The following is a 27,950-nucleotide window of genomic DNA, read 5'->3' as shown; positions in this document are numbered from 1 at the left end:
AGTGCGCCATACATCAGTCAACTATTTTTCCCAACAAGGATTTTTAATATTAATTTAGCAAATAAATACATATACAATCACTGCATATTCTAGACTGATATGTTGTACTTTCATCGAACAGAGAATGTGTTTTTTCATTTTACTCTACAGAAGCAAGAACCAATTATATACATCTGTAAGGGAAAATTCCTTGTTTAATGACTATCCCAATGTTTGGCTGTTGAAATAACTGCACCGGCTAAAGGAACTGGAAAATATATAAGCAGGAAGAAGTAAGAAAATTTAGATGTGGCATCTTTAATTGTTTAGTTTCATAAAAGTTTGTGAGATGATCTTGTCCATGAATCATCTTTCTAGTATCCTGTGATCATCCAACTTACAAATGGGAAAGCACATAAAAAGAAGGAATAAAATATTTAGGCATAAAGATATTCTCAATGATTTCCTACCCTACCTCAAAAACAGAACTAGTACCAGTAAGAAATCTCTTTCCAAAGAGATAAACCCCTGTAAACTGCTGCCATCAATTTCTACTCTTTTGGTTTAGTATATTCTACGTGTTGTATAATCCAGAACCATGCTAGCAGCTCCAAGCAGGGCAGGATCTGTCAGGTCCGAGACAACTACATCCACTGTCTGTACAGAAAACAAGGCCCGCTGTTGGATCACCTCTTTGACAATATTAACATAATGGCTTGCCAAGACACCAGAAAGTATGACAAGGGAGGGATTAATGGTATGCAGAATATTCACAACTCCAAGGCCCAGTGCTTGTCCAGCTGTGAGGAGGAAAAAACAGAAGAAAAATACTGGAATTAGTTAAAGAGGTGAAAAATGCAATGAGAAAATAATTACTGCACTTGGCATACACTTATATTTATTTTGCCTCACTGTCGTTTCTGATTTTTCAGGCCTCTTAAACCACCTCAGACACAACAGCTGAATGAACATAAACACCACAGGAAATTATACCTTTCTCATAACTTCCAACTGCCCAGAATAAAGCCATTGTCTTCTTAAGGCTTAGATGAGACATGACAGGTTGACATTAACAGCCCTACCTAAAGCTGTGGTTTTAAAAAAGAGAATTTTGTTTCATGTGACAAATAGTGACTCAGAAGACAACACTCCCTGCTAGGTATCATTTTATTTCTACCAAAAGCCTTTTATATATTCAGTAGTTCCCTAGAACAGGGATGGGCATTGTCAAGATCTGTCTACAAAACAAACAAATCATGAACCCTGATGTCCAGACACAACTGCAGAAGATAAGTGACTAAAGAATAGGCCAGAAATATGTCTTGAAACAAGAACATCTCCTGGTTACACTAAGTTTTCTTAATTTCAGCAATGTGTCTGTGTGAGGCTATTGTTAAACAACTGTGATTTAGAAGTCCTTTTTAATCTACTGCATATTACCCAGTAATCCTTTAGCAAATTTGAATCAACTTGTCCAAGAAAACAACTAATAAAGTTCTAACAATTAAAAACATGGTAGAAGCAACCCTAGGATACAAAAACTAATGAAGATCAAGAGTTTTCCAAAAGGGAAATTTCTGAATTATTTTTGGTTAGCACAAGTAACGGGGTGGGGGGAACTATTTTTAGTTTTAAGATAAAATGGGTTTTGTTTCTGAGACAGAGCTTATGAATTGGTTAATTAATTTTACTCAGGTTTTATTAACATGCAGTGTTAATCCAGGGTCATTCCAGATGTATTTACACAATTAAGATGACAGAAGTGTATTTCCATATTGCTCTCCTTTACAGAAGCTGCAGTAATTGCCAGAAAATGCTACACCAGAGTCTGGTGAATGGAGTGATCTATGGTTCAGGGGGTAAGGAGGATCCACCAAAATCACAAAGTATCTTCTGGAAGCTGAATCTTTGCACTAGCACAGTGGCACAAGATGCCCTTGCACTTCATTTCCCAGAAGTGCAAACCAACACAGCTCATGGTCAGGGATTCTGGGAGCAAATGTCCATCACCAAGTGGAAGCCCAAGTTTGAGAACCACTCTACTAGAACAAGGGAGAACTTTATCCAACCCAAGATAAATCCATATGGAATACAAGGTGATTCAAAGAGAATGGTGCAAAACCAAAAGCTTGTACTTTTGCACTGTCCTTTGTGACTTATGCTGTATAATCATTTGTTGACTGTTCTGAAATAAGCATGAAAAGATGATGTTTAACTGGCTCTTGTGATGAAGGAAAATCAGTATGACTAGTCTTCGTTAGTGAAACTAGATAGGGGAATTATGGAGACAGTTAATCATTGGAGGAGTGACCATTTAGGGCAGCAGGAAAGAGAACTTGAGGGGAAAAGAAAGACTAAGGGTTGTCAATTCTTATTTGATAAAAGTTGCCAATTTTATTTAAAAGAAAAGTAAAATAAATGGTTACATATTCAATCTGTGTCTTGGACGATGTCAGTTCCCATGTGATTAGAGCTGGCAGTCTGCACAACAGTGACAAAGCTACCTTACTATGTGTTCAAGTACAAAGTTAACTGGTGATGGCAGAGGGGCGGTAATCCCAAACAAAAAGACCTTTCATTCCCTCAACATGAGATGCCATCATTATGGTAGAAAAACCCCTCTCCCTTTCACATCACAAAGCTTTTGTTCATCTTCTGCTAAGACCTTAGAGTGCATTACAACTCCAGGAAGGATGTTTGGGGGTGGGAGGGCTGCTAAACACTACTTAAAACATTATTTCTGTTAATGGATCTCCCTTAATATTTTATGCAACTGACCTAGGATTAGAAAGAATTCTCCTTTAGGTTGTACTGCTTAGAAAAGCTAAGCACTGTGTGCCTGCCTGTGGGAGAGACTAATGTTCTGGAGATCCAGTAAGGATCAGAAGAAGCAACAATAAGTAGATGCTCCAAATGACAATGTTCTACACACCATCAGTTACTTTGAAATGTCTGTTACTTTAACAACCATCTTTTCAGACAGCAAGCATAGCTCAGCATAACTCTAATAAAGTGGGAGTTCACCCCCAAAGGGACCAGAGATTAAGGAAGTATCCAAATATTTTCTCTCCGCTGACAAAAGGCATCTGTTAGCAGAGGGAGAGATGATTCTTTTCTCTTCCCAGCAGTTCCCTGTATTTATTGCCTAGGTATTAACATGAAGACTGGTAGATTTACTGAAAATTTGCTTCACTTTCTTCCACTGATACATGAGCTGGGCACCCTACGTATGGGCCACTTGTTTCTTACCCAGGTCTTCTTACTTAGGAGGCAAGGGCCCATTTCTTTCTTCGAATGTTACTCTGGCACTGACACTGAACATGGTCAGTGCTACACCAATAGGAAGCAAGTTACCACATCACAGATTTTATCACTAGCTAGGAGTCCAAGAAAGATTTCTGACTTGCATTTGCATTCTTACCTGTTCTGACAATATTATCAGCTTTTGGATTTCCCAGTTTAGCAGCCTGGATGAGATGTGCACCAGTTACTGCCTCTTCCTTCTTCACAGACATCCCTCCAACTAATAATGAATCTTCTGCATAGACCAAAAAAATGGATGGAAAGATGGTAATAATGACTAAGAAATGATAACAGTCTGGTACAATTCACCAGTCAAAGCAAATGAAGGAAATATAGCCATTAACTTTACATATAAAATCTCATGTGGGCAGCAATGTGCACAGGTCTAATCATCACCTGTGATGTGATGGGGAACTGCAGTTCATTTGCATTTGGAGAGCAAAATAGTCCCTGTCTTTGCTGTACTGGAACATCATTAACCTTGTTGAGAGATTTTTTTTTTTTTTTGCTTTAAAGTTGTACTATTCTGTTGAAATATCCTATTGGCTTCCATTTCACATGCAAATGCATTAGGGAAATGATAGCTCAAGCCAGGTCATTGTTCATAGTCCAATCGGCCCGCCCTATAAGTGGGCTTTCCATATGCGGACTTGAAGTCACACGGATGGGAAGCCCCATTTAGATGAATAATGTGTGTGCTGTGCCACACACAAATGCATGCCCCATTAATCTAAATGGGCCTGAGCATGTGCAGAATTTGCTTTGTGTGGAGGGGGAGCCTTCCAGAACGGATCCCCTGCGTAAAGCAAGGGTCCACTTGTAGGTAGGCAAGTTCCTACACAATATTCTCAGCAAAACTAAAATGATGTACTATGCTTGTCAGTACTGAAATTCCTTGGTCTTATGCAGAACCAGGTGGTCACTAAATTCTTTTATATTTTCTATGGACATGTATGTCTGACAATGCTGAACTTATCCTTGAGCCATAATGACCATTTGTAAAGAGGCAGCAGAAATATACACAGCAGACCTCAATACTGTGCTTAACAATTTACTGTATATACGTATGTATAAGTCTAGAAATTTTAGTCAAAAATTGACTGAAAAAACTTGAGTCAACTTATCTGTACTTTATAACTCTTAGTAAAAAAAAGGAACCATCCCCCTGTTGAAAGAAAGAGCATAATCTGTCCTGAAAGCACTGACCACCCTGTACTCTCTCATCCATCCGGACTTTAGTATGAGCACAAACAGTTATGCTTGCTGGAATTTTTAAGCTCTTTGGCCTCATTTTCCTTTGCTTCATCATTTGGACCAGTGGTCCCCAGACTGTGCTCTTTAAGGGAATTTGGACTTTAGCTCTCAGAACCCCAGACTACTGGCCAACATGGTTGAATCTTCTTGGAGCTGAAGTCCAAAATCTCTTAAAGAGCACAGTTTGGGGACCACTGCCCATCCCTAATTTAAATGAGTGTACTGGAGATGAACATTTTTAGTCCACTTAAATGATAGGCACATCATATAAACAAACAGAAAAATCTGTCCAACACAGTACCTACCATCATGCAGTTTTTTTGCTTCTCTTTGTAAGGCTATTCCGGAAGCATAGGCCTCTATACATCCATAGCTTCCACATAGGCACTCTGGTCCATCAAGAGTTACCACAATGTGTCCAAGTTCAGCAGCACAAAAAGAGCTTCCATGAATCAATTCATTCTGATGAATGATTCCGCCACCAATACCTGAAATTTAAAGACAGCAAAAGAATTTAATCCAAACTGCAGTGCCTGAGGATATGTAGACAACTTGTAACCTCTACATGCTTTTACAATTATACCTAAGAAAAGGCAAACAACATTCTCTGTGCTACTTAACTGCAGAAACAAAAAGTTATATGCATATTTTTTCTTCTAGCCAGCATAATACAGTAACTATCAAGCAGCACAACCTTCTGTTTCTATCAGTCACTACATACCAGCTTTTAGACCCAACAGTGCCAGAAATTGTCAGTTCCAAAATCAGTCCCAAATAGCCTTACACAATTTATGCCATATTACTATTTTAATATATAAGACTGAACACAACGTTAGGAAATAAATACATTCAGAAATATTCTGTGACTAGCATCTGTAAACATACAATCTACTTTCAGATTCAACACATAATAGTTTTACTTTTCCCATATTTGGAATGAGAATATGGTGTATTGCCTAAGAACTGTGAGGGAAAGGATGCACATGGAAGGGGATACTCAGTGTTTTATTCTTAAACCTACTACAATTTAGGCCCTCTACAGTCCAGAGTGGGGGCGTGGTGAACACCACCTGCCCGCCCCAATTCCGCCTGCCTAACCAGATGGCATCATGTTGCATCTTTGGTGCAGTGTTCACACGCGTTGCACCGAAGAAGTGGCAAAAAGCAGCCACCATCATGGCTAGGGTGCCCTTTCTCCAGCGCAAAAAGAAACCACTTTTTGTGGCTTCATTTTGCACCGTGAAAAGGCCAGATTGGAGCCGCAGCATGTAGTTGCGGCAGCCCCGACTCGGCGAGCTGTCTGTTGAGCCCCTCAGTGTTCACTATAATTATTTATGCTAAAGTCCAAATGAGAATGTAATTCTGGAGTTTTCCAAACTAAGGCTTCCTTTTTATGCATAAGAGAACTCTTCCTAAATTTCAAAATACTTCCTTTTCTTTCAGGACTTCCTAAAAATATTTTAAAATGTCAATTATTGCTTGCCTGACATTAAATAAAGTACTATATTCCTGAATTACTCTCAACCTTCTAGTCTGAGCCTCCTAGGCTAGTTTCGTATGCTTATTCAAAATAAATTACTTGAACATGAATGGAGTCTTAGTCAAACTTCAGAAGACAGGATATGAAAGAGATTTTTAATTTTAAGAAAAACCACTTGCAAATTCCCTAGAAATGTAACTTGTGCTATACCTTAATATACTGGGACTTGAAATCTGGGGGAACAGATGAGAGAGCATTTTCATCTCATTGGAGTAACAATCACTTTAATAATTACATACAGTGAAAAAAGAACCCCCAATTTACACTTTGGACCCAAACAGACAGGCCAAAATGAAGCTGCTTTGGGTCACTTTGGAGGTATGTTGTTGAAATGATCCGTGCATCCTAAGAGGCCGGAAACCGTGACAAAGCCATGCTCCAGTCCTAAGGACTGGAGTGCAACTTTGGCACCTCTAAAGTGACCTGAAGCAGCTTTATTTTGGCCTATTTGTTTGGGCCCTTAAAATGGCCAATTCTCAGCTTTTTACTTCCCTATATAAAACCTGTTACTTCCTTATTCCCCTAGAACAATAAAAACAAAATTTATGGGAAGATTAGTATGTCTTCATCTATCTAAAATGTCTCGAAACCTGTTTTTCCAGTGCTCAAGGCAGTTTCTATCTTATTCAAACAATTTAAAAACTAGTAAACTGGTGTCAAACACAAGGGAAACTTAGAGCACTTTAAGCTACTTTTACACAGACAAATGACAAATTATTAAGATAATTGTTTTAATTGTGTTACATTTTGATCTGAACAACGGTACCTACCTGTCCCAGTGATGAGCGTTACAAAACTTTCCACTCCTTTTCCGTGCCCAAATTTCCTCTCTGCCAGAGCTGCACAATTGCCATCATTATCTACCCACACTGGCAAATGCAGAGCATCTGATATGGGAGTCCGTAGGTCAACAGAACTCCATTCCTGAATAAGTTTTGTGGAATGAAGAACAACGCCTTCTCGAGGATTTACTCGTCCACCTGTAGAAATGCCTGAACCCCAAAGCACATATAAAAAAAAAGGGGGGGGGGGCGGAGATGGAAGGTCACACTAATCATTATGTGATTAAAGAAACTTTAATGAAGCATCAACTGTTAGCCTGACATACAGAAACAAAACAAACAACCTCCTCTTCCCATCTTTTGCATCTTTTTAGATACTCTAAAGGCACCAGATCCCTTTTGATCTTGGAAGCCAATTGTTGGAGATGTAATACAGCTAATGCTTCTTTAATACCTATGTTTTGGTGTTGTCTCACAGTAGCTATATTTTGGGAGGAAGTAATCACATAAATAACTTTGGTTCTGGAAAGTTCCTTGATATTCAGGGATGTGCTTGCTGTTTTGAATTATTTATCTGTTTCTTGAAAATTAACAAATTGATAACAAAAGAATGATATATAGATGGAATTTACAAATGGATTTACAATTAAAAAGGAGAAGGAAGACCAAGATGCTTATACAGTACTATGTCTCATCCCTCACTTTAACTCCTGGTTTTTGAAAGAATTTGTGTGTCTTTCTTTAGCTATTTCTCAGAGTCTGTCACTTCAGAACTAGAATTATATTATATCTAAAACGTTTAGCACAGTAACATGTTGTGTATTAGTCTAATTTTGTGAGACAGAAAATATGCTGCTGTTAAAAACTTACCCACACCCAGAATTCTGCAGTTCAGATTTACTGCTTCTGATGCAGCCTCAACACACATCTTAAGGATCAGTTCTAGTCTGTCCTCATATGTTTTGGGGTTCTGCTGAGTATATTTCTTCACAATTTCACCCTTAATGAAATGAAAAACCATTAAGCTTCTTGTATTTTTTCTACTTACTGTTCCTCTATTTTAGTAGTAGCTTTGCCGTAGATTCTCAAATACACACACACAATTATGCATGGCATGCAAATTGTCATATGAGCCAAGTGAAACATTTGTGTGTATGCAAGAACATCCCCAGGGCTGGATGTGCTCCTTCCACCTATCATTTCCTAAAGCCACAGGCCCAAGCTAAGTCCCTGTTTACCTGCTGTCTGTTACGCTGCAGAGGAAAGAGAAACAATTGGGCCAATGCTCTCCACAATAAAAATGTGACGCAGTGTTGCCAGCTGACAGGTGTCTTAATTAAGCTTTGGTTGGATGGTTCAATTTTAATTATTAACATGATTAAACCAATAAAAAGCCACAGTTTGTAGATGAGGCACATATATATGTGGTAGTAGGTGCCATTTTAACAGCGCATCCCTATTCTGTGAGGGCAAAGATTATGAGAGCCCCTTCTAAGATGATGCCTGGCACCTGCAGCCTTTTGTTAAGTTTCTATATTTTTGTGAGCTGCTTTGGGTTCTAATCCAGGAGAAAGGTGGCCTATAAATAAATGAAATGTGCATATTGTATAGTTTTTTTTAAATAATCACTAATATTCTACATTGGCTACTGAGTTATATATGCATCTCTCCTGGTCCAGACCCTGAGCCCACCTTAACAGCCAGCAGCCACATCAGGTGAAGGAGGTCTTTTCAGCTGCCAACTGAATCTGAGTAAGACTATGCAGTCTTACTGGATATGGAGCAGTTAGGAGTCCATAATGCTAGGTTACGAATCTGTAACTGCAATAAAGGATGCCAGCCATAGTTTTTAAAATCATTATTTTTAAAATAATTATTTAAAATTGGTTGTGTGAATTCACCCTCTCCTCAGAGACATTTCCCCCACACCACCCCAGTGTTACAGTTTGTTTACCTTCATGCTGACAATTGCTACCCGGAGGTTTGTTCCACCTAGATCCACTGCCAGTGCACTCTGGGTTTCTAGGATATGGTCAATATCTTGTGAAATGTTTTCCTTTACAGGAGGAAAGCAGAACTTCTTTTGAAGAGGTTCTTGGAGGTCAATAGATTTAAGGAACTTCAAGATTCTTGGAACAGCATTCCCATCCCCATATATTTTAGAACTATTGCATCAAAAAACAAAAAAGCAATAGGAATGCATAAAGCAAGAATAACATACCTCACAATCCCATCTAATTCATTCTAGATCACAGTAGGATAAAGATAAATATACTACTGCATCAGGAAATAAGTCATACTTTTAGTAGGTTGAAATGTTTACTACAATTCAGCCTAACTTAAGTGCATTTACATCTTGCCTGTTTCAGCTGAAAGGGTAAGATTTAAGAAGACCTAAAATGAAAGCTTTTTATACCTATACACCAAACCGCATAACTGTTTACTAAATAACTTACTAGCTGTTTTTTTGCCTAGCAGGCAACAATAAACACACATTATTCACGTTATTTCTACTATGCTTTTATGAACTAGGCACTGCACCCAAAGACCAAGTAAGTCTGCAATTTAAAATAAGTCTGCCCTCCATATCCATAGATTCTATATCCATAGATTCAACCATCCAAAGCTTGAAATTTTTAATAATATATATAATTCCAAAAAGCAAACCTTGATTTTACAGTTTTTAGAAGGGACACCATTTTACTAAGCTACAGTCTCCATGGGGAGTCCTGTAACCAAACCTCAGCAGATATCAAGAGCCCACTGTATTATATTACAGTACTTTTTTATATAAACATGTTTGTTAGTTTTTTTAAAGTATGGAGATATTATTGGTAATGACTACCAATATTATTGGTAATTACTGTATATATTTATACCTCAGGTCACTGTGTCCCGCTCCTTTATTTTTATCAAATGGAATGTACTGTAAATGAAAAACCAGTTTGCCAGTGAGATTGACTTCAGTGTCTTGTCTGAGGCCACCATGCCCAAGAGGAGATCTGAACTGGAGAATCTGTGGTTCTTTTCTCACTCTCTCAGATGTAATCTTATGCTAGTTTAATTCACAGCTGCTATCTACTGATGCTTAAGATCAGAACACTCCTGTGCATCTACACTGAAGAATTAATGCAGTTTGCTACCACTTTAACTGCCATAGTTCAATGCTACTGATTTCTTGGATTGATAGTTTTGTGGGGTATTTACCCTTCTCTGTCAGAGCTCTGGTACCACAACAAACTAGAAATCCCAGGGTTCCATAGAGTGAAGCCAAGGTAGTTAAAGCAGCGACAACCTGAATTATTTATGCAGTGTAAATTGTAGTGATGCTATGAGAAAAGAGCTGCTACAACCACAGTATTTTCCCACGTGCTTTAATATCTCTTGCAACCATTTACATGACTAAACTTACCAAGGATATTGTTTTCCAAACTGGAGATGCAGGGCTTGCAGTATTTTGTCCTGGGTGTCAGCATCACGAACATGAAGGACATTTTCACCTTAATTTTTTAAAAGAAGTCACAAAAATGATATTGTAACAAGAAACTGAATTTGAAACAGAGTACTTCCTTTTGAATGCCATCAGTGCTATCCCAGCATGTAAATGCCTAGTACAGGAAGATCCTGCACTAATCCACAGCTACAAATGCTGACATTACAGTTAAAATGAAGAGAAATTGCACCTGCATTGCAGGCAGGCAAACTAATATAATTATTTAGAATTATGCTGATGTTTTAATATCTGTTGGCAATGGCAATGTGTGTATATCTGAACCAAAGATGAAGCACAGGGCTGAATATACTATATTTTCTTGAAAACATGATAAAAACTCGTTTTGCTTTCACTAAAATATTATAACTAAGTATGCCCATATGGCATTTGCGACATTCTAAAGAAATGCAAGTTCAAATGGTGCCACAGTAGATGGCCCTTTCTAGGACAACTAGTTCTGAACAGCAACTTTAAATTATGATATGTCAACTTGTGTTCCTTAATACCATTGAATTACAGTAAAAGTGGTAAAGTGGAAGGCAGGAGGAAAAAGAAGACCATATTACAGATGTATTGACTCAATAAAAGAAGGCACAGACCCAATCTTGCAAGTACTGAGCAGGGCAGTTGATGACTGGAGTGCTCTCATTCATAGGGTTTACATAAAATTGACTTGATAGTCGTCAACAACAACAGGAAAAACAACAACAACATGTATTGGTTTAATAAGAGTGGAGAACACATAGGTTATGAAGGTTAAATACACCAGGTGCAAACAACCATGCACACTACTTTTGCCCTTAGCTCCCAGAAGCCCCTTACCCATTCAGCCTTTTTGGAATCATAAAACATACCAGTCAAATAAGGTAATACAAACCCCCATGCACACATACAAGCTGTCATAGCTGACCTTTTCAATAATGAAGGGAGGTAATAGTTTTAAAAACAAACCAAAGTGAAAATGGGGTAGAAGCAAGACAACTATAGTGGGCTTTTTCAAGCATATCAAAAAAAGAGCACAAGCAAATCAACAACTAATAGAGAAATTGTAATTTTGTACACACAATACAAACATAGTAAGTTGATGAGTCAAAAATAATTTGAACGTGAATGTCACTGGCAGCCCCTAACTCTTCTGAGTGACCCATATCTCAGCAGTAGGGAAAGACTATCCCCCTTTATCTCTGTCTCTTCTTATTACGTCCACTAAGATGTGTGTATATCTGTCTGTAGTCCCCAACACACAAGAACTCTGAAGAAACCCTATTTATGTTGCTTGTCAGGTTCTGTTTGAGGAAAAAGAGAAGAAATCATCCCATTTCCCGTTTTAAAATGTTTGTCCTGCCTGAGAACATTAACCAGTTTTCAAGGCATTAGCAACATTACTGTCCAGTTTCCAATTCAACTGGTGATTTAACTCAGACAGCAAAGACTATTTTATGTTACTGTGGCCCGTTACAGACTGCCGAGAAGTGGTGGTCTGCCGCCACCGCCGGTTGCAGCATCCGGGAACTGCAGCAGCCAAACGGTGCGGTTCCCGGACACTGCAGAGAAGGAGCGCGAAAATCACACTCCTTCCTGGGCCCTGGAAGAGACGCCGTGAGGCGCTAGCCACGCACTTGCGGTGTCACCTCTGGGGTGCGACATGTGGACGCAGAGCGTCTGCTACATCAAAATGGCAGTGGCCATGTGGAACGGCAGCCGCCATTTTGACGTAGTCATTACGTGCAAGGGGCAAGGCGGTCAGGAAGCACCGCCCCTCACGCGTAATGACGGCGCCTCATGGGCCCGTCTGTAACGCGCCTGTTAATACCTTTCTGCATGAAAAAGATTTCTTCTCACTCTCATTGAAGAGCAAACTACTACAAAGGATGCTACTTTATAAAAACAAGGTAAAATACATTTGTTCAATAGCCTTTCTAATTATTAAGAGAGCTGGGCACACTTTAAAAAACTAACATAGGAAGGCAGCTTTATGAGCACAAACATCTAGTTGTCAACAGAGGAGAATACTTTCCATTCCAGAAGATGGGGGCTATAGTCTGTGAAAAGCAACATTGTTATTCTCTAAGGGCCTGAACAGATAGGCCAAAATAATGCTGCTTCGGGTCACTTTGGAGGTATGCTGTTTAAATGCTGCATGTGTGTTAAGAGGCTGGAAGCTGCGCCAAAACCATGCTCCAGTCTTAAGGACTGGAGCACAGCTTTGGTGCAGCTTCTGGCATCTTAAGATGTGTGTGTCATTTAAACAGCATACCTCCAAAGTGACCCGAAGCAGCTTTATTTTGGCCTGTCTGTTCGGGCCCCATGGTATTTTAAAAAAAACCCACCACATTAATATGATACCTGTTTCTCTTCCTATCTGGCGTGTTCCAAGATTGATGACTGGGGTACCAAAAGCCCCAACTTCTCGAACACCACAGCTGCTGTTTCCAATCATACAACCAGCATGAGCCACTAACTGAATGAACTGGTCAAAAGGAACATGCTTTACAGCTCGGAAATTTGGGTGGTGCTCAACACCTTTCTTCCTCATTACCCGAACCATTTCTTTGCTCCCTGTGGTAAAAACAACCATACATCATATAATGAATCAACTGTATCTTAATAGAATGACTATTATTACCAACATTGTTAGTACAAGCAGCATTATATAAACACATGAATAGCAAATCTACTACACCCAAACTCTTCCATAACTGTTGGATGATCCTTATCAGTGGCATGAAGTACTAATAGGATTCAGTTACCTTAATTTTTGTTGTTAAATATCAGAACATCTCCATTATTGATGTAAAACAGCCCAGCAGACACAATGATCTATCAGACAGAACTAGGCTTTACAATATAATTTAACTACTGACCCCTACAACAGTTATGTTTCCAACATTAGCACCGTAATTAAAGAACAACACATACTCATGTACAAGTCGGCCTCATGTATAAATTGAGAAAGATTTCAGGATAAAAATAATGGATTTTGATATGACACATGGATAAGTCAAGGGAAGATGGAAAGGGGAAAACACCACTTCCGTGCCTCCATCTCTGGACCTCTCCCCATCTTCTCTGGTGGTGGAGGAGAGGTTTTAACATCAGATTGGGAAGGAAAAGAAGTGGAGTTAAATGGGGTGTTTCTTTGATGAGAAGAGAAAGCTTTCAAATCGGATTGGGAAGGCAAAGAAGTGGAGCTAAAAGGGGTGTTTCTGTGATGGGAAGAGAGGCTTTCAAACTGGATTGGGAAACTCTTTCACACACACATGCACAAACTCCTGCCTCGAGGCACAAAGAGTGGCGAAGAGTAGGGCATCAGGCAGGACTTGTTTCAGGACCTTTCTAAGCAGTATTAGTGTACCGATCCATATATAAGTCGACCCTGCCTTTTAGGGTTAATTTTGGGGGCATAAATTTCTCAACCTATAGCTGACTATGTACAGTAAGCACCTTTAATATCCACCATTTCAATCTGCAAGTTAAATCCTTGCTTAACTTTTTTTCTAAATGAAACAAGCTGGATTTGACCTAACTTTGCTAGGTCATATGTTCTTTTCTAGAAAAAAGCTATGAATTACAACTTTAAAACTTAGCTGCTGGTACTACGCCAAGAATCCATTATATGCAATACAAAGATGTGGCAAGAAAAAAGCTATAGTGCTTCTATCCCAAATTTTAAGCTCATTCAGTAAAAATCCATCACACTCACCTGCATCGATATTTGGGAATAAAACCAGTGTCCTCTTGTTAAAAGAGATGAGGGCATCCAAAGTCAATTCAAACATCTTTATGGAATGCTTAATGTCTGTGGTCACTGGGTGTTGTAAAGCTATTATATAATCCTTTGGTTTTACATCCTCACCTGTGAAAACCAAGTAAAAATAAAACACACCACTTGAAAGAAAAACTAGAACTCCTCTTGGACTGAAGAAGAAAACAATTGCAATAACAATAACACCAATGTTGAAAATATTTCATTTATGAAAATCAACCAAGATTTCTTCCACCATGAAGTAAGGCAGTCTTCCAAAGTCATTAATAAACTGGACCATTTATTGCATTATCCACCCACCCACAGGAAAGATATAATCAAATTTTAATAGGGTGTGTAATGAGGCCATCCATTATTTTAATACCTGCATCTAGCTGTTCATATTCCTGACAAGTCACCTGAAGAAACTAAAGTGTCCTAATTTACTGTTAAAGACACAGACAGTTGGTTATCCTGTTTATCTATGCTGAAATGGGCAAAGAAAGGAAGAAAAGGACATGCTTTAAATTTTCCTAAAAATAAAATTAAAAAGAAAGCTCCCACTTTGGTCCCCAAATACAGGAGATTTTAAACTTAGAAACATCTCCTGTCAAATGCCAAAGGATGGACTTAGTTCTTCTGAATCAGTACAATAAGCTAGAAATCTTTGTGATATAAGCTGCTGCATTTTTATTACAAAGGGAACAGTGCACTGCTTATATATTCACTATACTGTGTGTAATGCATAGGGCTTTCTTAAGCAAGGAATACTCAGAGGTGGTTTTGCCAGTTCCTTCCTCTGAAATGTAGCCTACAGCACCTGGTATACGTTAGCGGTCTCCTGGCCAAGTAATAGCCAGGGTTGACACCACTTAAATTCCAAGATTATACAGATCAGATGCTTTTAAAGTATTTATGCAGTATAATATTCTATATACACTTCCAAATACCAATAGACTTCACTTCCCATTTCCTCTTGTCTACTTCTCTAATCTGCATAAGAGCACAGCACCCATTTATAATACATCAGGGGTAGGCAACCTGCGGCCCGCGGGCCGGATGCGGCCTGGCAAGGCCTTGGGACCGGCCCCAGCCTTGTCCTGCCGCCGATTGCCGTCGGAGCCTTTGGCCTCTTGTGTGAGGGCGTGGGGCCTTTGGCCTATCAGGAGGAGGCGGGCAAGGGGGGCAAGCGGCGGGCAAGGGGGGAAATTGTCTATAGAAGCCTTAGAAACATGCATTTATATTAACATTTTTTTAAAAATCAGCAAATTTTTTAGCATGTCCTCCATTTTTTATTTTAAAAAAAGTGTTCTCCATTTGAAAATTTTGTCCTACATTTATCCCGGTTTATTAATTTATTTAATTTTTTAAAAAAGTATTTAATTATTTATTTTTTGGCTTCGGCCCCCCAGTTGTCTGAGGGACAGCAACCTGCCCCCCGGCTCAAAAAGGTTGCCTACCCCTGTAATACATAATCTAAAGTAAGCCTGAACAACCTATGGCTCACTAAACTAAATGCAACCTGTCAAACATGATGGCAGACACGTTATGGACTATATAAACAATTTTTTGTGACTACCTGGGACTAAATGATCAAATATTTGGCAAGATAACACAAAAAATTGGCAGACTGCACAGTTTGGTGAGTCACATGTTGCTCACTGTATATACATGCAACACACCTACCTAACCACATGCGGATAATGCTCATGTAATCTTTATTTTTGGCAGACAGCAACTTGTCATACGAAGGGCAACCTGCCAGGAGGATCCGGTCATGGTCTTCACACATAGATATCAAATGCTGTTCTGCATTTCTTGTGCAACACACATGGTAATGGGCCAACTTGGTTATGGCATGCCTGATGGAGTCATCTATGGTCCCACTGACTTCCCCACCTTCAATGTGAAGAATTCGAATGTTCATTAAGGCCGCAGATGTCGCCAACGCAAGGGCATCAAACCTGTCTCCATGGACTATCATTATGTCAGGCTTCAGGCGATTGAGGACATCTGGTAGCTTGACCAAGGCAAGACCAACTGACTCCACCATGGCTGCCTCATCTTCTCCTCTCACTATTGTGTGTAGCCTGGTGTGGGTGTCAAAGTCATCTTGCTCAATCATACGGTAAGTGTTACTATAAAGAAAAGGGGAGAAATTTTTAGACTGTAATGCCACATACCTATAGATCAAGGGGCTGGACCAAGACTTAGTCATACCTAGAAAAGATCCACTGATATCAAAAGGAATTAAACTATACAGTCGGACCTTCTTATACACGGATTTGTTATACACGGATTTAAGCATACACGGTTTGAAAATGTTCCAAAAAAGTATAAATTTACCTTGATGTTCCATTTTTTATTAGGGATACCATTTTGCTATGTCATTATACTTAATGGGACTTGAGCATACACGGATTTTGTTATACACGGGGGATTTTGGAACCAAACCCCAGCGTATAACAAGGATCCACTGTACTTCAGAAAAAGGAAGAAACTTATTTCAAGGGTTTTCCACTACTGTAAAGATGGGAAAGCAGTGCTTCTCCTCCTGCCCCAGGTAGAAAGAGAGCATGGATTGCCACTGGAGACAGCAATATTCTATACAACGAAGGGACTGCACTTTTATTTTAGCCAGAAAGGTGAAAGCTAGTATTTGTTTTCCTCATTTAAAGAAACAGTTTACTACTACATTACTACTGCATAATACTATACTAAACAAACTGTTGCAAAACAGCACCAAAATGATTGTTCAGTTCATACCAACTTAAAAGTATGTGCAAACACAGTCTGCACTAGACTATACACCTACTTTGAAAAAATAAACTGAATTACTTAAATTATTGGTTAACCACTGTGTAATATACAATCTTTTATATAATGGACTAAGGCTGTGTTGATGGGGTTATCATCATGGGCTTGCTAATCTTTCATACTTAATATAACACTAGAGTGTTCACTTATCTGTCAGTGACTATCAGAACACATTATCACAACCAATAAAGTGGCTATGTTTAATAAATCAAAGTTATGATAAGGCTTCAATGATAGACCCAAGGCATGACTGAAGTAGCTCGAAAAAGTATTCCTCCTTTAAACAATAAATGGAAGAATAATGACTGAATGAATGGTCTGGATGGACCTGATATTGTACTGTTTGCAAAGCTCAGTAGATGTGAGCCTGATCCTGTTGACCTGAGGTATGGATGGGGAATCCATCCTAACTCTTGATGAGGACAAATATGTTAAGAAATAAAACAAAGCTCTTACATCCTGTGTACATTAATGTGTTTCTACAGTTACTGGACTTCACAAATGAAGTCTGAACTGTAGTAACATCTGTTTGAAATACCTTAAGGATTAGTATCTATTGTGGATCAATCTGGGATAAAGAGAACCATTTAAAGAATTTCTTCCCTCACTCAATTCAGTATGACAGGAAGAAACAACAGTATATCGCTTACCCATAGTCATCAATCAGGTGGGATCCCAGAACCACCACATCAAGCTCAAAGAACTGTGGTTCTGCTTTAATTCCAAACATGATTGGTGCCAATTTGGAATAATCAGCTCGGTTACAAGTAGCAACACAAACCCGAAGTTTCCGGTTGTTCCCATTCTTCTCCATTATTTGCTTTTGTTTCTGCTTAGACAGGTTCTTGAAATATAGTTCCTGTAATAATACAAGATAGGAAACAACATTATCACATTGATCCCAGTGTGGTGTACTAAAAAAACTAAGTGGATTTGGGGTTGGAAAGAAGTGGGTTTCATCCTCCTTTCAGATGCAAAGTTCACTCAGTTATTCTGGCACAAGCATCCACACTCCCAGGCCTCAGGGGCTGTTGTGATAAGATGAAGAGGGAGTTCCTTATCCCTGCTCTGAGCTCCTTGGAGGAAGGGTGGTGACCAACAGACCCTTCTTCAATTTGGCAATCCAGAGGGCCTCCCTCCTGCCCAAGGCATTAGCCTTGTGCTTCTCCGTGCATTGATATGCAAGCAATAGTGTCCCATAATAAATATACAGGAACAATTGGTTATGTGAGACAGCCTGTTTGTATGGAATCTGATTTTCTCATGTTCTTGAATAATCTGTGAAATAAATATTGCTCCATGCATTAAGCAGATTCTTTACAACATAAGCTTTAGATACATGCCCCTGTTAGATAAGAACATGAAATACACTAATACCATTTTGTAATGGAATTCTGCACAATGCCAATGCAATTCAGAGGATGGCTATATTTTGCAGGATAAAGTTCTTAGACACGCACATACACCTCTGGTAAAAGAGGAGAACTCCTCTCTTTCCACTGAGGATTTGAGTAAGGCATTTTTCCTCCAGTTTACAGAAGATGAAAACTAGATCAAGTGGAGTTTTAAAAACTAATCATAAATTGAACAGGCTCTGTATTTTTAATTATCATCTGCAGTGAATGAACAGATATACAGCAATTATAACAAGCAGGATTCAAGTTAAATCCAAATAAATACTTGGCTGAAAAGCCAGCATGGTATAGTGATTTAGGTTTTGGACTAGGACTCCAAAGCAGTGGTTAAAAAAAAAAATCTGAACAAAAATCCTGCCAACAAAGCCGTGTGATAGCTTCACCTTAGGGTTACCATAAGTCAGACATGAGTTGATGGCACACAACAATTACAACAACTCTTGATTAAACAAAGTAGTAGACTGGGCTGTCCAAATCTCTATTAAAGAAAGAGACAAGGTGTGTATTCAGAAATTTATCTGTTTCATGAAGGGAGATTTGTCCAATATTTCAGAATCTGAGTATTGTCAATAGTCATTCACGGTAAAAAATATGAGTAATTGTTCTACTAGTTTTCATAAAATTATGCTTTAAAGAGAACCAGCATGGCATAGTGGTTTGAACACTGGATGACTCTGGAGACCTGTGGATCACAACAACATTTAGTAGATTTACATTACTCTTTATGAAGTGTCAAGATATTTGTGGACCTTTTGAACTTAAATAACTGTACATTTTCTTTATTTGATCCTGTGTAGTTGATGGACTGTTCTCATACCCTTTTCAGACTAGGCATATTTGGAGTTTATGTTATATGAATACATTGTTTTCTGTAAGTATTTATTTTGCTTCTCATCTTTATATTTACTTCATTATTAATTATATAATTATATCCAATAAATTTGATATAAATAAATAAAGAGTTAGATGTAACTAAAATAGAACTATAGCCTGGTTTCTAGTGTGAAGCTGAGAAGACAGTTTACATTATCATTAAACTTCTCAAATGTAATCTGTGTTGCAATTGTTGCTATATGCCTTCTCTCAAAGTAGATTCTGACTTATGGTGAACTTATCCTAAGGTTTTCTTGGCAATATTTATTCAGAGGATGTTTGCCATTGCTTGCCTCTTAGGCTGAGAGAGTGTGAATTACCCAAGATCACCAGGGTGCTGGTGGTGGTGATCTCCATGAGTACTTGGTCCAAAACACACCACAGAAATAGTCCAATTTGAGACCATTTAAACTGAGCCCTGGCTCACCCATAGGGAACCCTGGGAACTGTAGTTGGGACTCCAGAGCTCTCAGACAGAGAAGGCTAAATGTCTCACAAAACTACAGTTCCCAGAATTCCCTAGCACTGAGCTAGGGCAGTTAAAGCGGTCTCAGATTGGATTATTTCTGCAGTGTGTTTTGGACCCCAGCCCAGCCTTAAAACCTTCATACTACACTGGCTTTGCCTTTAAGCAAAAGGAGCTTCGGAGTCACCTATTGGGTTTCCAGCGCCAGGCAGGGATTCAAATTGTGGTCTCTGGTCTCCAGAGTCATAGTCCAACGCTTGAATCACTATACTGTGGTGACTCTGGCCTCTTACAGACTGCCAAAATAAAGCTGCTTTGGGTCTCTTTGGAGGTATGCTGTTTAAATGATGCATGCATCCTAAGAATCCAGAAGCTGCACCAAAGCTGCACTCCGGTGCTTAGGAATGGAGTGCGGCTTTGGCGCGACCTCCGGACTCTTAGGACCCATGCATCATTTAAATAGCATACCTCCAAAGAGACTCGAAGCAGCTTTATTTTGGCAGTCTGTAACAGGCCTCTATTTCCTTCTACAAGGAAAGAAATGCCTAAACTTTGCATTGTTATGCAGGGAACCAACAACAGACCTGTACTAACCAACTAGTTTCTGTCTGCAGTTTTTCACTCTATGCATAAACATTTTCCAGGAAGCAAAAACCTGAGCTCCTTTGTCTTACTGTTCCAATTACAAGCATACAAGGAAGAGATTTTTTTCTCCTTCACATTAACTGCCTAAAAAAGACAGTCCTTTATACTGTAATCAACACGAAACAACGACAAAGGCATCAATTGATCAAACTTACTAATGAAAAATTCGTATACCACAAATGAAATAAAGTGGCAACACAGTTATTTTAACTTAAACACAGACAAAAACAAAGAGGGGAGCAAAGTCTGGAAGAACATTTTTCATCCAGTTTAAACAAACAAAATTAGTTGTATAATTAAGTATCAAGATTTTACTCATATTAATATATATTTAAACTCAGAAACATAGTTTTCTTCAATTTTATCCACAACAGATTTTCCAGGGACTATGAGCTGTTTGGATCAATTATGTATTACAACTTTATGGTAACAAGTATTATTTTGAGCACTGCTAGCAATCATTCTATATCATTTTAGTGCAAAGGATCCTTACCTTTTATTTCTTGTACATCATAATGAAGGATGAAATATTAGCTTTTATCAACAGTTGCGCCACTGAACAAGGAGTTCCTTTCCACAACCCTCCCCTTCCACCACATTGATCAATGAGTAATGATTAACTCATAAATTGCTCCCGCTAGTATTGTCATACCCTCTCGGTTGAAACAAGCATGCAAAATAATTAAGTTTTTAAAAATCCCTTTAGGGAAAATATGAGGATAAAAGGTTAGGGAAATTTAAAGGCCAAAACAGCAAAGGAATGCAGCATCAAGTAAGAAGGAACCAAAACCGCTGCAAATGAAGGTTGCCTGAAAAAAAGTCAAATGTGAAAAACTGATAGCACTCCTTTCTGAGCACAAACACATGCAATTACTATTGTGGCACCTGAGGAACAAGAGATACTCTTTTAAGCCGTGAAAGCGTATCGTTCAATTGCCTCATTGGTTTCAGGATTCACAATCAAAACCACAAACAATCCTTTCTTATTATCTTACAGTGTGGCTAACAACAGCTAACGCTGTTGTACTGGGGGACTTGACTAATTCTAAGCTTCTACAGTAATCGTTTTCGTCCCCCAGAACTAGATTTCTCTGCATATCTGAAATGTCAAATGCTATCAATCCAACTGCATTTGGAGAGGGGGAAACATCAAAATGGCCTACTAGGCTATTTGCCCACAGTGTTTAATTTGCACCTAAATAATACTCAATATGCAGTTTCAATTTTTAATTTGGGGGTAAGGTCTTTAACACTGGGGCAAGCAAAAATTCAACATTTGAGGAATTAACTAATCACTGTCTTGGCAATTACAACAGAGGATCAATGGGATTAGGGAAGGGTTCCAGCCACTGCAGGACTTGGCACTGGCAGGACTTGAAGTGAACAGAAAACCCTGTTCGGCAACATTTTTACTAAAATGTTGATAATCACACATTTTTGAATGTCTGAAAATTCAGGACTGCTGTGATATGTCTTCAATATCATCACTGCTGTTTGGTTTCAGGTTGTTTTCAATTTATGGCGATCCTAAAATGAACCTGTTCTCGTCTTAACTCTATTTGAAATTTTAGTATATTTTAGCACATCTTCATTGTTATTTTCAATTTCTTTGTTGTTTAATTCTTATTTTTATTGTTCTTACTTAATGGTCACCCAGTTTTCATCACTGAGCAAGGATTTGAACCTTGGTCTCCAGTCATAGTCCAAGACTCAAACCACTGTACCATGCTGGCTCTCATCTGTATCATATTAACATTCGTTTTCCAGACACTCAATAATTTACTTCTATATTCGCTTATGGAGGGACACTTATTGTATGCTATACAAACACAGTTTCCAATGCGCGCATACACACACACGACTTAATGGTCACAGCAAAACGGCTTGGGTAACTTGTTCTGACATTTCAGTTTAGCTGATGTGGAAATATTTCCAACAGAGAGTCAATTTCTGAGACATCAAATGCAAAAGACAACTTCCAACTGTATATCCTGAAAACTGAAAACATTGTGGCTTCAATTTGGCGCACGTTATATAAGGACTTTCCTATACTGTATTTTTAATCTTGCCCTAAAACATTTCTAGTATACATAATATCAGGTCATGTTCCTGAGCATGCTCTCTTTCCTGAGCATTTCAAGGACTTTTGACTCCCTTAACTCCCACTATCCATTTTGAAATCTAAACATCGGTGTTACCAATAACTGCAAAGGCTGAAACATCTAACTACTGTAAACAATTGCATGCTTATCTTGATTTGGTTTACCTTGAAAAGCTCACGACTGACTGGATCCAGAACCCTCTCAGTAGCTTCCTATGTATCTTTCTTTCTAGTACTGTAGTAAAGTAAATGTCCCATGCAGGGCAGACAAAAATGATTCCCAGCCACCCCACAAAAAGGAAAGAAAATTGGCATAGGGTCATCCAGCAGTTATTTCAAATACTAAACAAGTTGATGCATCCTAGGCCAAACAGTGTGAGGTTCAGCACCAATGACTCGCTGTGATCCTTTTGAACTGAACTCCAAATTAAGGGTAAGATCTGTGAGAATGACAAACACATCAGCTAGTTGATTTTGATGAATGAACATCATTTTGTTCCGCCTAACGGACATGTTCCTTGAAGGAAATCAACCACCAACTTAGTGCTGGAGATTATAACTCTTTGTTACAGGAGGGGAGGAAGAACTGTGAGATCATTAAAGAAACAATTTCTGGATGCCGCTAGCCTAGATTAATTATCAGATAATCTCTGATATTGTTGAAGTTCAAACTACTATGGCCAATCTACTTGGCCCCAGAGCAAGGAAAGTCAACTTAAGGGCTGAGTGGGGAACTGAACCCTAGTCTCCAGTTGTAGTCCAGCACTCAAATCACAACACCAGACTGGCTCTCTGTTGGCCACTAAGGATATTAAATGAGAAAATATGCATATTCTAAATGGGGTTGAATTCCCTCTGTTTGGGAGTGCTCAGGTTGCTTAGTTGACTACTGTGGTCAGGAGTACTTTTTGCCAAGGTTCAGGTGAAATACCAGCTGCATCCTACCTAGAAAAGATGGATTTTACCCACTGTTGACACATGGCTCAATCACTGTGCAACCTGTTCTATGCTGAGCTGTCCTTAAAGCATTCAGAAACTGCAACTGGTGCAGTTTTCTTTCTGCGGCATATTTCATTTGGATAATATTACAGTGGTTTTGCACTGCACTGGTTTCTGCTTTGTTTCAGCACCACAGGTGCTAGAGGTCAGGATAGCTGAAAGATTACCCCCCTTTCATATATCAGCCTGACCACATGTCATGACTATCTGAGACCTTTTTGCATAACAAGATGTTCAGTTAACAGAAATGTGGAATAGTGCCTTTGCTGCAGTCACAGCATTTCCTTACATAGGAGGTTGGATGAGCCTCATCCCTGTTGACTTTTAGGCAGGCAGTGAAAACATTTTTATCCCACCTGTCTTTTAATAGTTTTCATTTGAAATTGCTGGAGAACCACAATTTAAATGGCCTGTTTTAATTGTTTTGCTTAAATTGGTTTGATGGGTTTTTGTTGCTTTATTTTGTTTGTTTGTAAACCACCTTGAGGGACCCTGTCAGAAATGGCTTTTTAAAACTATCCAAGTACAGTGGAACCTCGCCATACGCGGGGGATCCGTTCCGGATCCCGCCGCGTATGGCGATTTCCGCCTATGCTCGAGCCCCATTGTAAACAATGGGGCTCGTGCATGGCGGCGTGGAGGTGTGCGGGGCGCAACGGGTGCGTGTGCGGCGCAACGGGCGCGCGCGCCCATTCAACTTATACGTATGGTCAAGGCCGCGTATGGCGCACCCACCTATGGCGAGGTTCCACTGTATTCTTTATTTATGACATTTAGCATTCCCTAGAAGGCATTGAGTAAAAATGTAAATCTAAAAACATTTAGTTTTAACAACACATTTAACCACTATGGTCCAAACCACACTCCAGTGTGAGACCGCTTTAACTGCTCTGGCTCAGTGCTAGGGAATCCTGGGAATTGTAGTTTATTGTGGCACCAGAGCGCTCTGACAGATAAGGCTAAGTGACTCACAAAACTACAGTTCCCAGAATTTCCTAGCAGTGAGCCAGGGCTGTTAAAGCAGTCTCAAACTGGATTATTTCAGCACTGTGTTTTGCACCCATGAAACCTACTGGGAGACCTTGGCCAAGTCACACTCTCACAGTCTCAGGGGAAGGCAATGACACACTTCCTCTGAACAAATCTTGCCAAGAAAACCCCACAATAGCTTCACCTTAGGTTCACTGCCATAAGTCGGAAATGACTTGAAGGCACACTATAACAATAACTGTGTGTATAAGATGTACACAAAACATGAGTCATAGAATCATAGAGTGGGAAGAGACCGCAAGGGCCATCCAGTCCAACCCCCTGCCATGCAGGAAATCCAAATCAAAGCATCCCAGACAGATGGCCATCCAGCCTCTGTTTGAAGACCTCCAGGGAAGGAGACTCCACTACACTCCGAGGTAATTTCATGTTTATAGCTAGGTCCTATCTCCAAGATGTATAGGCAAATTTTCCAAAATCTGAACAATTTCAAAATCCAGAACACTTCTGGTCCCAAGCATTTTGGACAAGGGAGACTCAACCTTTACTGCTTTAAGTAACAGAAGTGAGGCTAAGCTTTTGCAGAGTCAAGAAATGACAGCCTTGCAGCAGGTGGAGGACAGCCTAAGGCCATGTGGAACAGGAAGGCTGGTTGCACAAAGCAGCAGTCACCAGATGGGTTGGGTCCAAAACACATTGCAGAATTAATCCAGTTTGAGACCACTTTAACTGCCCTGCCTCATTGCTAGGGAATCCTGGGGATTATAGTTTATTGTGGTCTCAGAGCTCTCTGACAGAGAAGGATCAATGTCTCACAAAACTCCCCTTCCCTGAATTCCCTAGCATTGAGTCAGGGCAGTTAAAGCAGTCTCAAACTGGATTATTTCAACAGTGCGTTTTGGACCATGGACTACATCTCTCATCTTCCCTGACTGACACTTGACAGGTGTTGCCATACAGCTCACACATCTGGAGGGCATTAGGGGTGCATCCGCACTGCAGGCATAATGCACCATGACACCACTTTTAACCACCATGGCTCTCTCCTGCAGAATTTTTGGATTTGTAGTTTGGTCTGGCAGAAAAGGATAAAGATACTGTAAAACTACAGATCCCAGGGTTCCACAGGATGGTGCCGCAGCACTTAAAGGGGCGCCAAACTGCATTATGTCTGCAGTGTTGCTGGACCCTCAGTTGGGCCAAAGGCCAAACTGTATAACACATTGCATTCTCAGTGTTTTCAATACAAAAAGGCTGCAGTGGGCGGTTTGTGAATCTACCCGCCATGCTATAATTCAGTCCATGTCCAGATGGGAAGGGCCAAAAGGGAAGCTGAATTGACAGTCCAGAGTAGCCAAACAAGGACTCTGAGAGATCAGGGTTCGAAGCCCAACTGGGCCATTTAAATCCACTGGGTGACATTTAGGCAAGTCACACTCTCTCAGCCTCAGAGGATGACCATGGCAAACCCCCTCTCAAGAAACCTGCCTAGAAAACCATGACAGATTCACCTAAGAGGTTTCAGGGTGACCTCCTTTCCCCAGACATGTCCTCCATTCCAGGAGGAATCACAAAAGGTCCTCTAATTTGAGCAGGACTAAGGTCCAAAACAAACTGCAGAAACAATCCAGCTTGAGACCTCTTTAACTGTCCCGGCTCAGTGCTAGAGAATTCTGGGACCAGTAGTTTTGTGAGACATTGAGCCTCCTCTATCAGGGAGCTGATCTGGTGCCACAATAAACTACCATTCTCAGGACTCCTACCATTGAGGCAGGGCAGTTCAAAAAACAGTCTCAGACTGGATTATTTCTGCAATGTGTTTTGGCCCTAAGAAGCATAGATTCTATATTATGTGACCATGTCCTCCCACACATACATACATACATACATACATACGTGCATGAGGGCATGGCCATGTAATATAAAAACTATGCTTCTTAGGGCCAAAACACACTGCAGAAATAATCCAGTATATGTGTATGTGTGTGTATAGGATGTTCAAGACATTGTGTTTTATATATAGTTTGTGTGTGTATAGGATATTCATGACTATATATAGTGTGTATGTATATATAGGACATTCAAAACTATATATATACTGTATATATATATATAACCTTGAACATCATATATATATATATATACACACACACTCAGCACACACAAAATCACACACAATAGATAGATAGATAGATAGATAGATAGATAGCCTGGAGTGTCATTCATATACAGTATATATATATATATACACATACACATACATATACACAATATGTATATTTTGTCTTGAATGTCAACAAGTCATATATATATATATATATGTACACACAGTCTTGAGTCCTCTATATACACACACACACACACACACACGCACTATATAGATAGATAGATAGATAGATAGATAGATAGATAGATAGTGTTGAATGGCCTATATACACACACACACACAATATGTATATTTTGTCTTAAATGTCCTATATATACATACATCAAGATAGATAGAATCTTGAAAGTCCTGTATATACATATATATATATATGCACACTATATATATAGTTTTGAACATCCTAAAGGTGTGTGTGTGCATATGCACACACATACACTATATATATATATATATATATGCACACACACATAGTTTTGAAAGTCCTCTATACACACACAGTACACACACATACACATATATATATTTAAATAGATAGATGGTCTTGAATGTCCTATACACACACACAAACACACACATATTTTGCGGTGCCTTGTCCTCCTCGGAGGCGAAGAGGATGCGGTGTAAGGCATCTGGACACCCTGCATAAAGTCAGAAAAGGCACACAACCACCACCACAACCACCACAACTGCTTGCTCTCTGAGGGAGGAGGAGGATGGGGGGCAAACGGGAAGATGCTGGCCATGCCTGGCCCGAGCCTGACACCGGCCAGGAGGCCTCACAATAAGGCCTCTCTCTAAGAGAGAGGGAGAGAGAGAGAGGGAGAGAGGGAAGGAGGAGGGAGTGATGGAGGGTTGCAAAAAGGAGAGGTCTTTTACCTTGGCAGCCCAGCTCCCTTCAGGCAAAGGCGGGGAGAAGGAGAAAGGCAAGAGAACCACTTCCCCCTCCGCCTCCTCCTCCTGCAGCGTAGGCCCCGCGCTGGTCTCCCCCGGGCTGCTGACGCGGCTCCAGGGCAGCGCCACGCCGCAAGAGCGGGGCTTTCCTCCTCCTCGGCGCCGCCACCAGGCCTCCCTCCCTCCCTCTTCCCGCCTCTAGTCGTCTTCTTCTTCTTCTTCTTCCCCTCCCGGTAGTGACTCCTATCCTTTGGCAAGAAGTCCCTGCCCTTGCCATCACCGAGGTCCTCCTTTTCCAGGACCAGGGTGGCCAGGGCTCCTCCTTTTCCAGCACATGCCCTCCATTATAGCCTTCTCTCCAGGAGGATTATCCCAGTCAACTCCATTTTGAGCATGACTTAAGAAGCACGCATTTACATTTCTTTCTGTGAGGTTTTCTTTTAGCGTTAATTTAGTCAGGTCCTACATTTTTCTCGAACGTCCTCCATTT

General features: G+C 39.8%; 1 protein-coding gene across 2 annotated transcripts; it reads right to left on the bottom strand.

The window, feature by feature from the left end:
• Positions 1 to 24: 24 nt before the first annotated feature.
• On the bottom strand, positions 25 to 27,628 carry GNE (glucosamine (UDP-N-acetyl)-2-epimerase/N-acetylmannosamine kinase). Of its 2 annotated transcripts, none has more exons than XM_042450982.1 (12): positions 27,446 to 27,628; positions 17,564 to 17,772; positions 15,783 to 16,234; positions 14,055 to 14,207; positions 12,698 to 12,910; positions 10,271 to 10,358; positions 8,813 to 9,023; positions 7,729 to 7,858; positions 6,847 to 7,068; positions 4,842 to 5,024; positions 3,401 to 3,517; positions 25 to 779 (listed from the first exon to the last, which is right to left on the bottom strand). In XM_042450982.1, the coding sequence occupies exons 2-12, from the start codon at positions 17,725 to 17,727 to the stop codon at positions 544 to 546; spliced, it is 2,169 nt and encodes a 722-aa protein (XP_042306916.1). In that variant the 5' UTR covers positions 17,728 to 17,772; positions 27,446 to 27,628; the 3' UTR covers positions 25 to 543. The 2 variants fall into 2 exon arrangements, with proteins under 2 accessions (XP_042306916.1, XP_042306915.1); XM_042450981.1 differs by lacking the exon at positions 27,446 to 27,628 and adding an exon at positions 20,806 to 20,915.
• Between the last annotated feature and the right edge of the window lie 322 nt (positions 27,629 to 27,950).

This window comes from Sceloporus undulatus, chromosome 2 (assembly GCF_019175285.1).
Source record: "Sceloporus undulatus isolate JIND9_A2432 ecotype Alabama chromosome 2, SceUnd_v1.1, whole genome shotgun sequence".
NCBI classification, from domain to species: Eukaryota; Metazoa; Chordata; class Lepidosauria; order Squamata; family Phrynosomatidae; genus Sceloporus; species Sceloporus undulatus.
The sequence above is the reverse complement of the archived record's forward strand: the minus strand, read 5'-3'. Positions and strand labels throughout refer to the sequence as shown.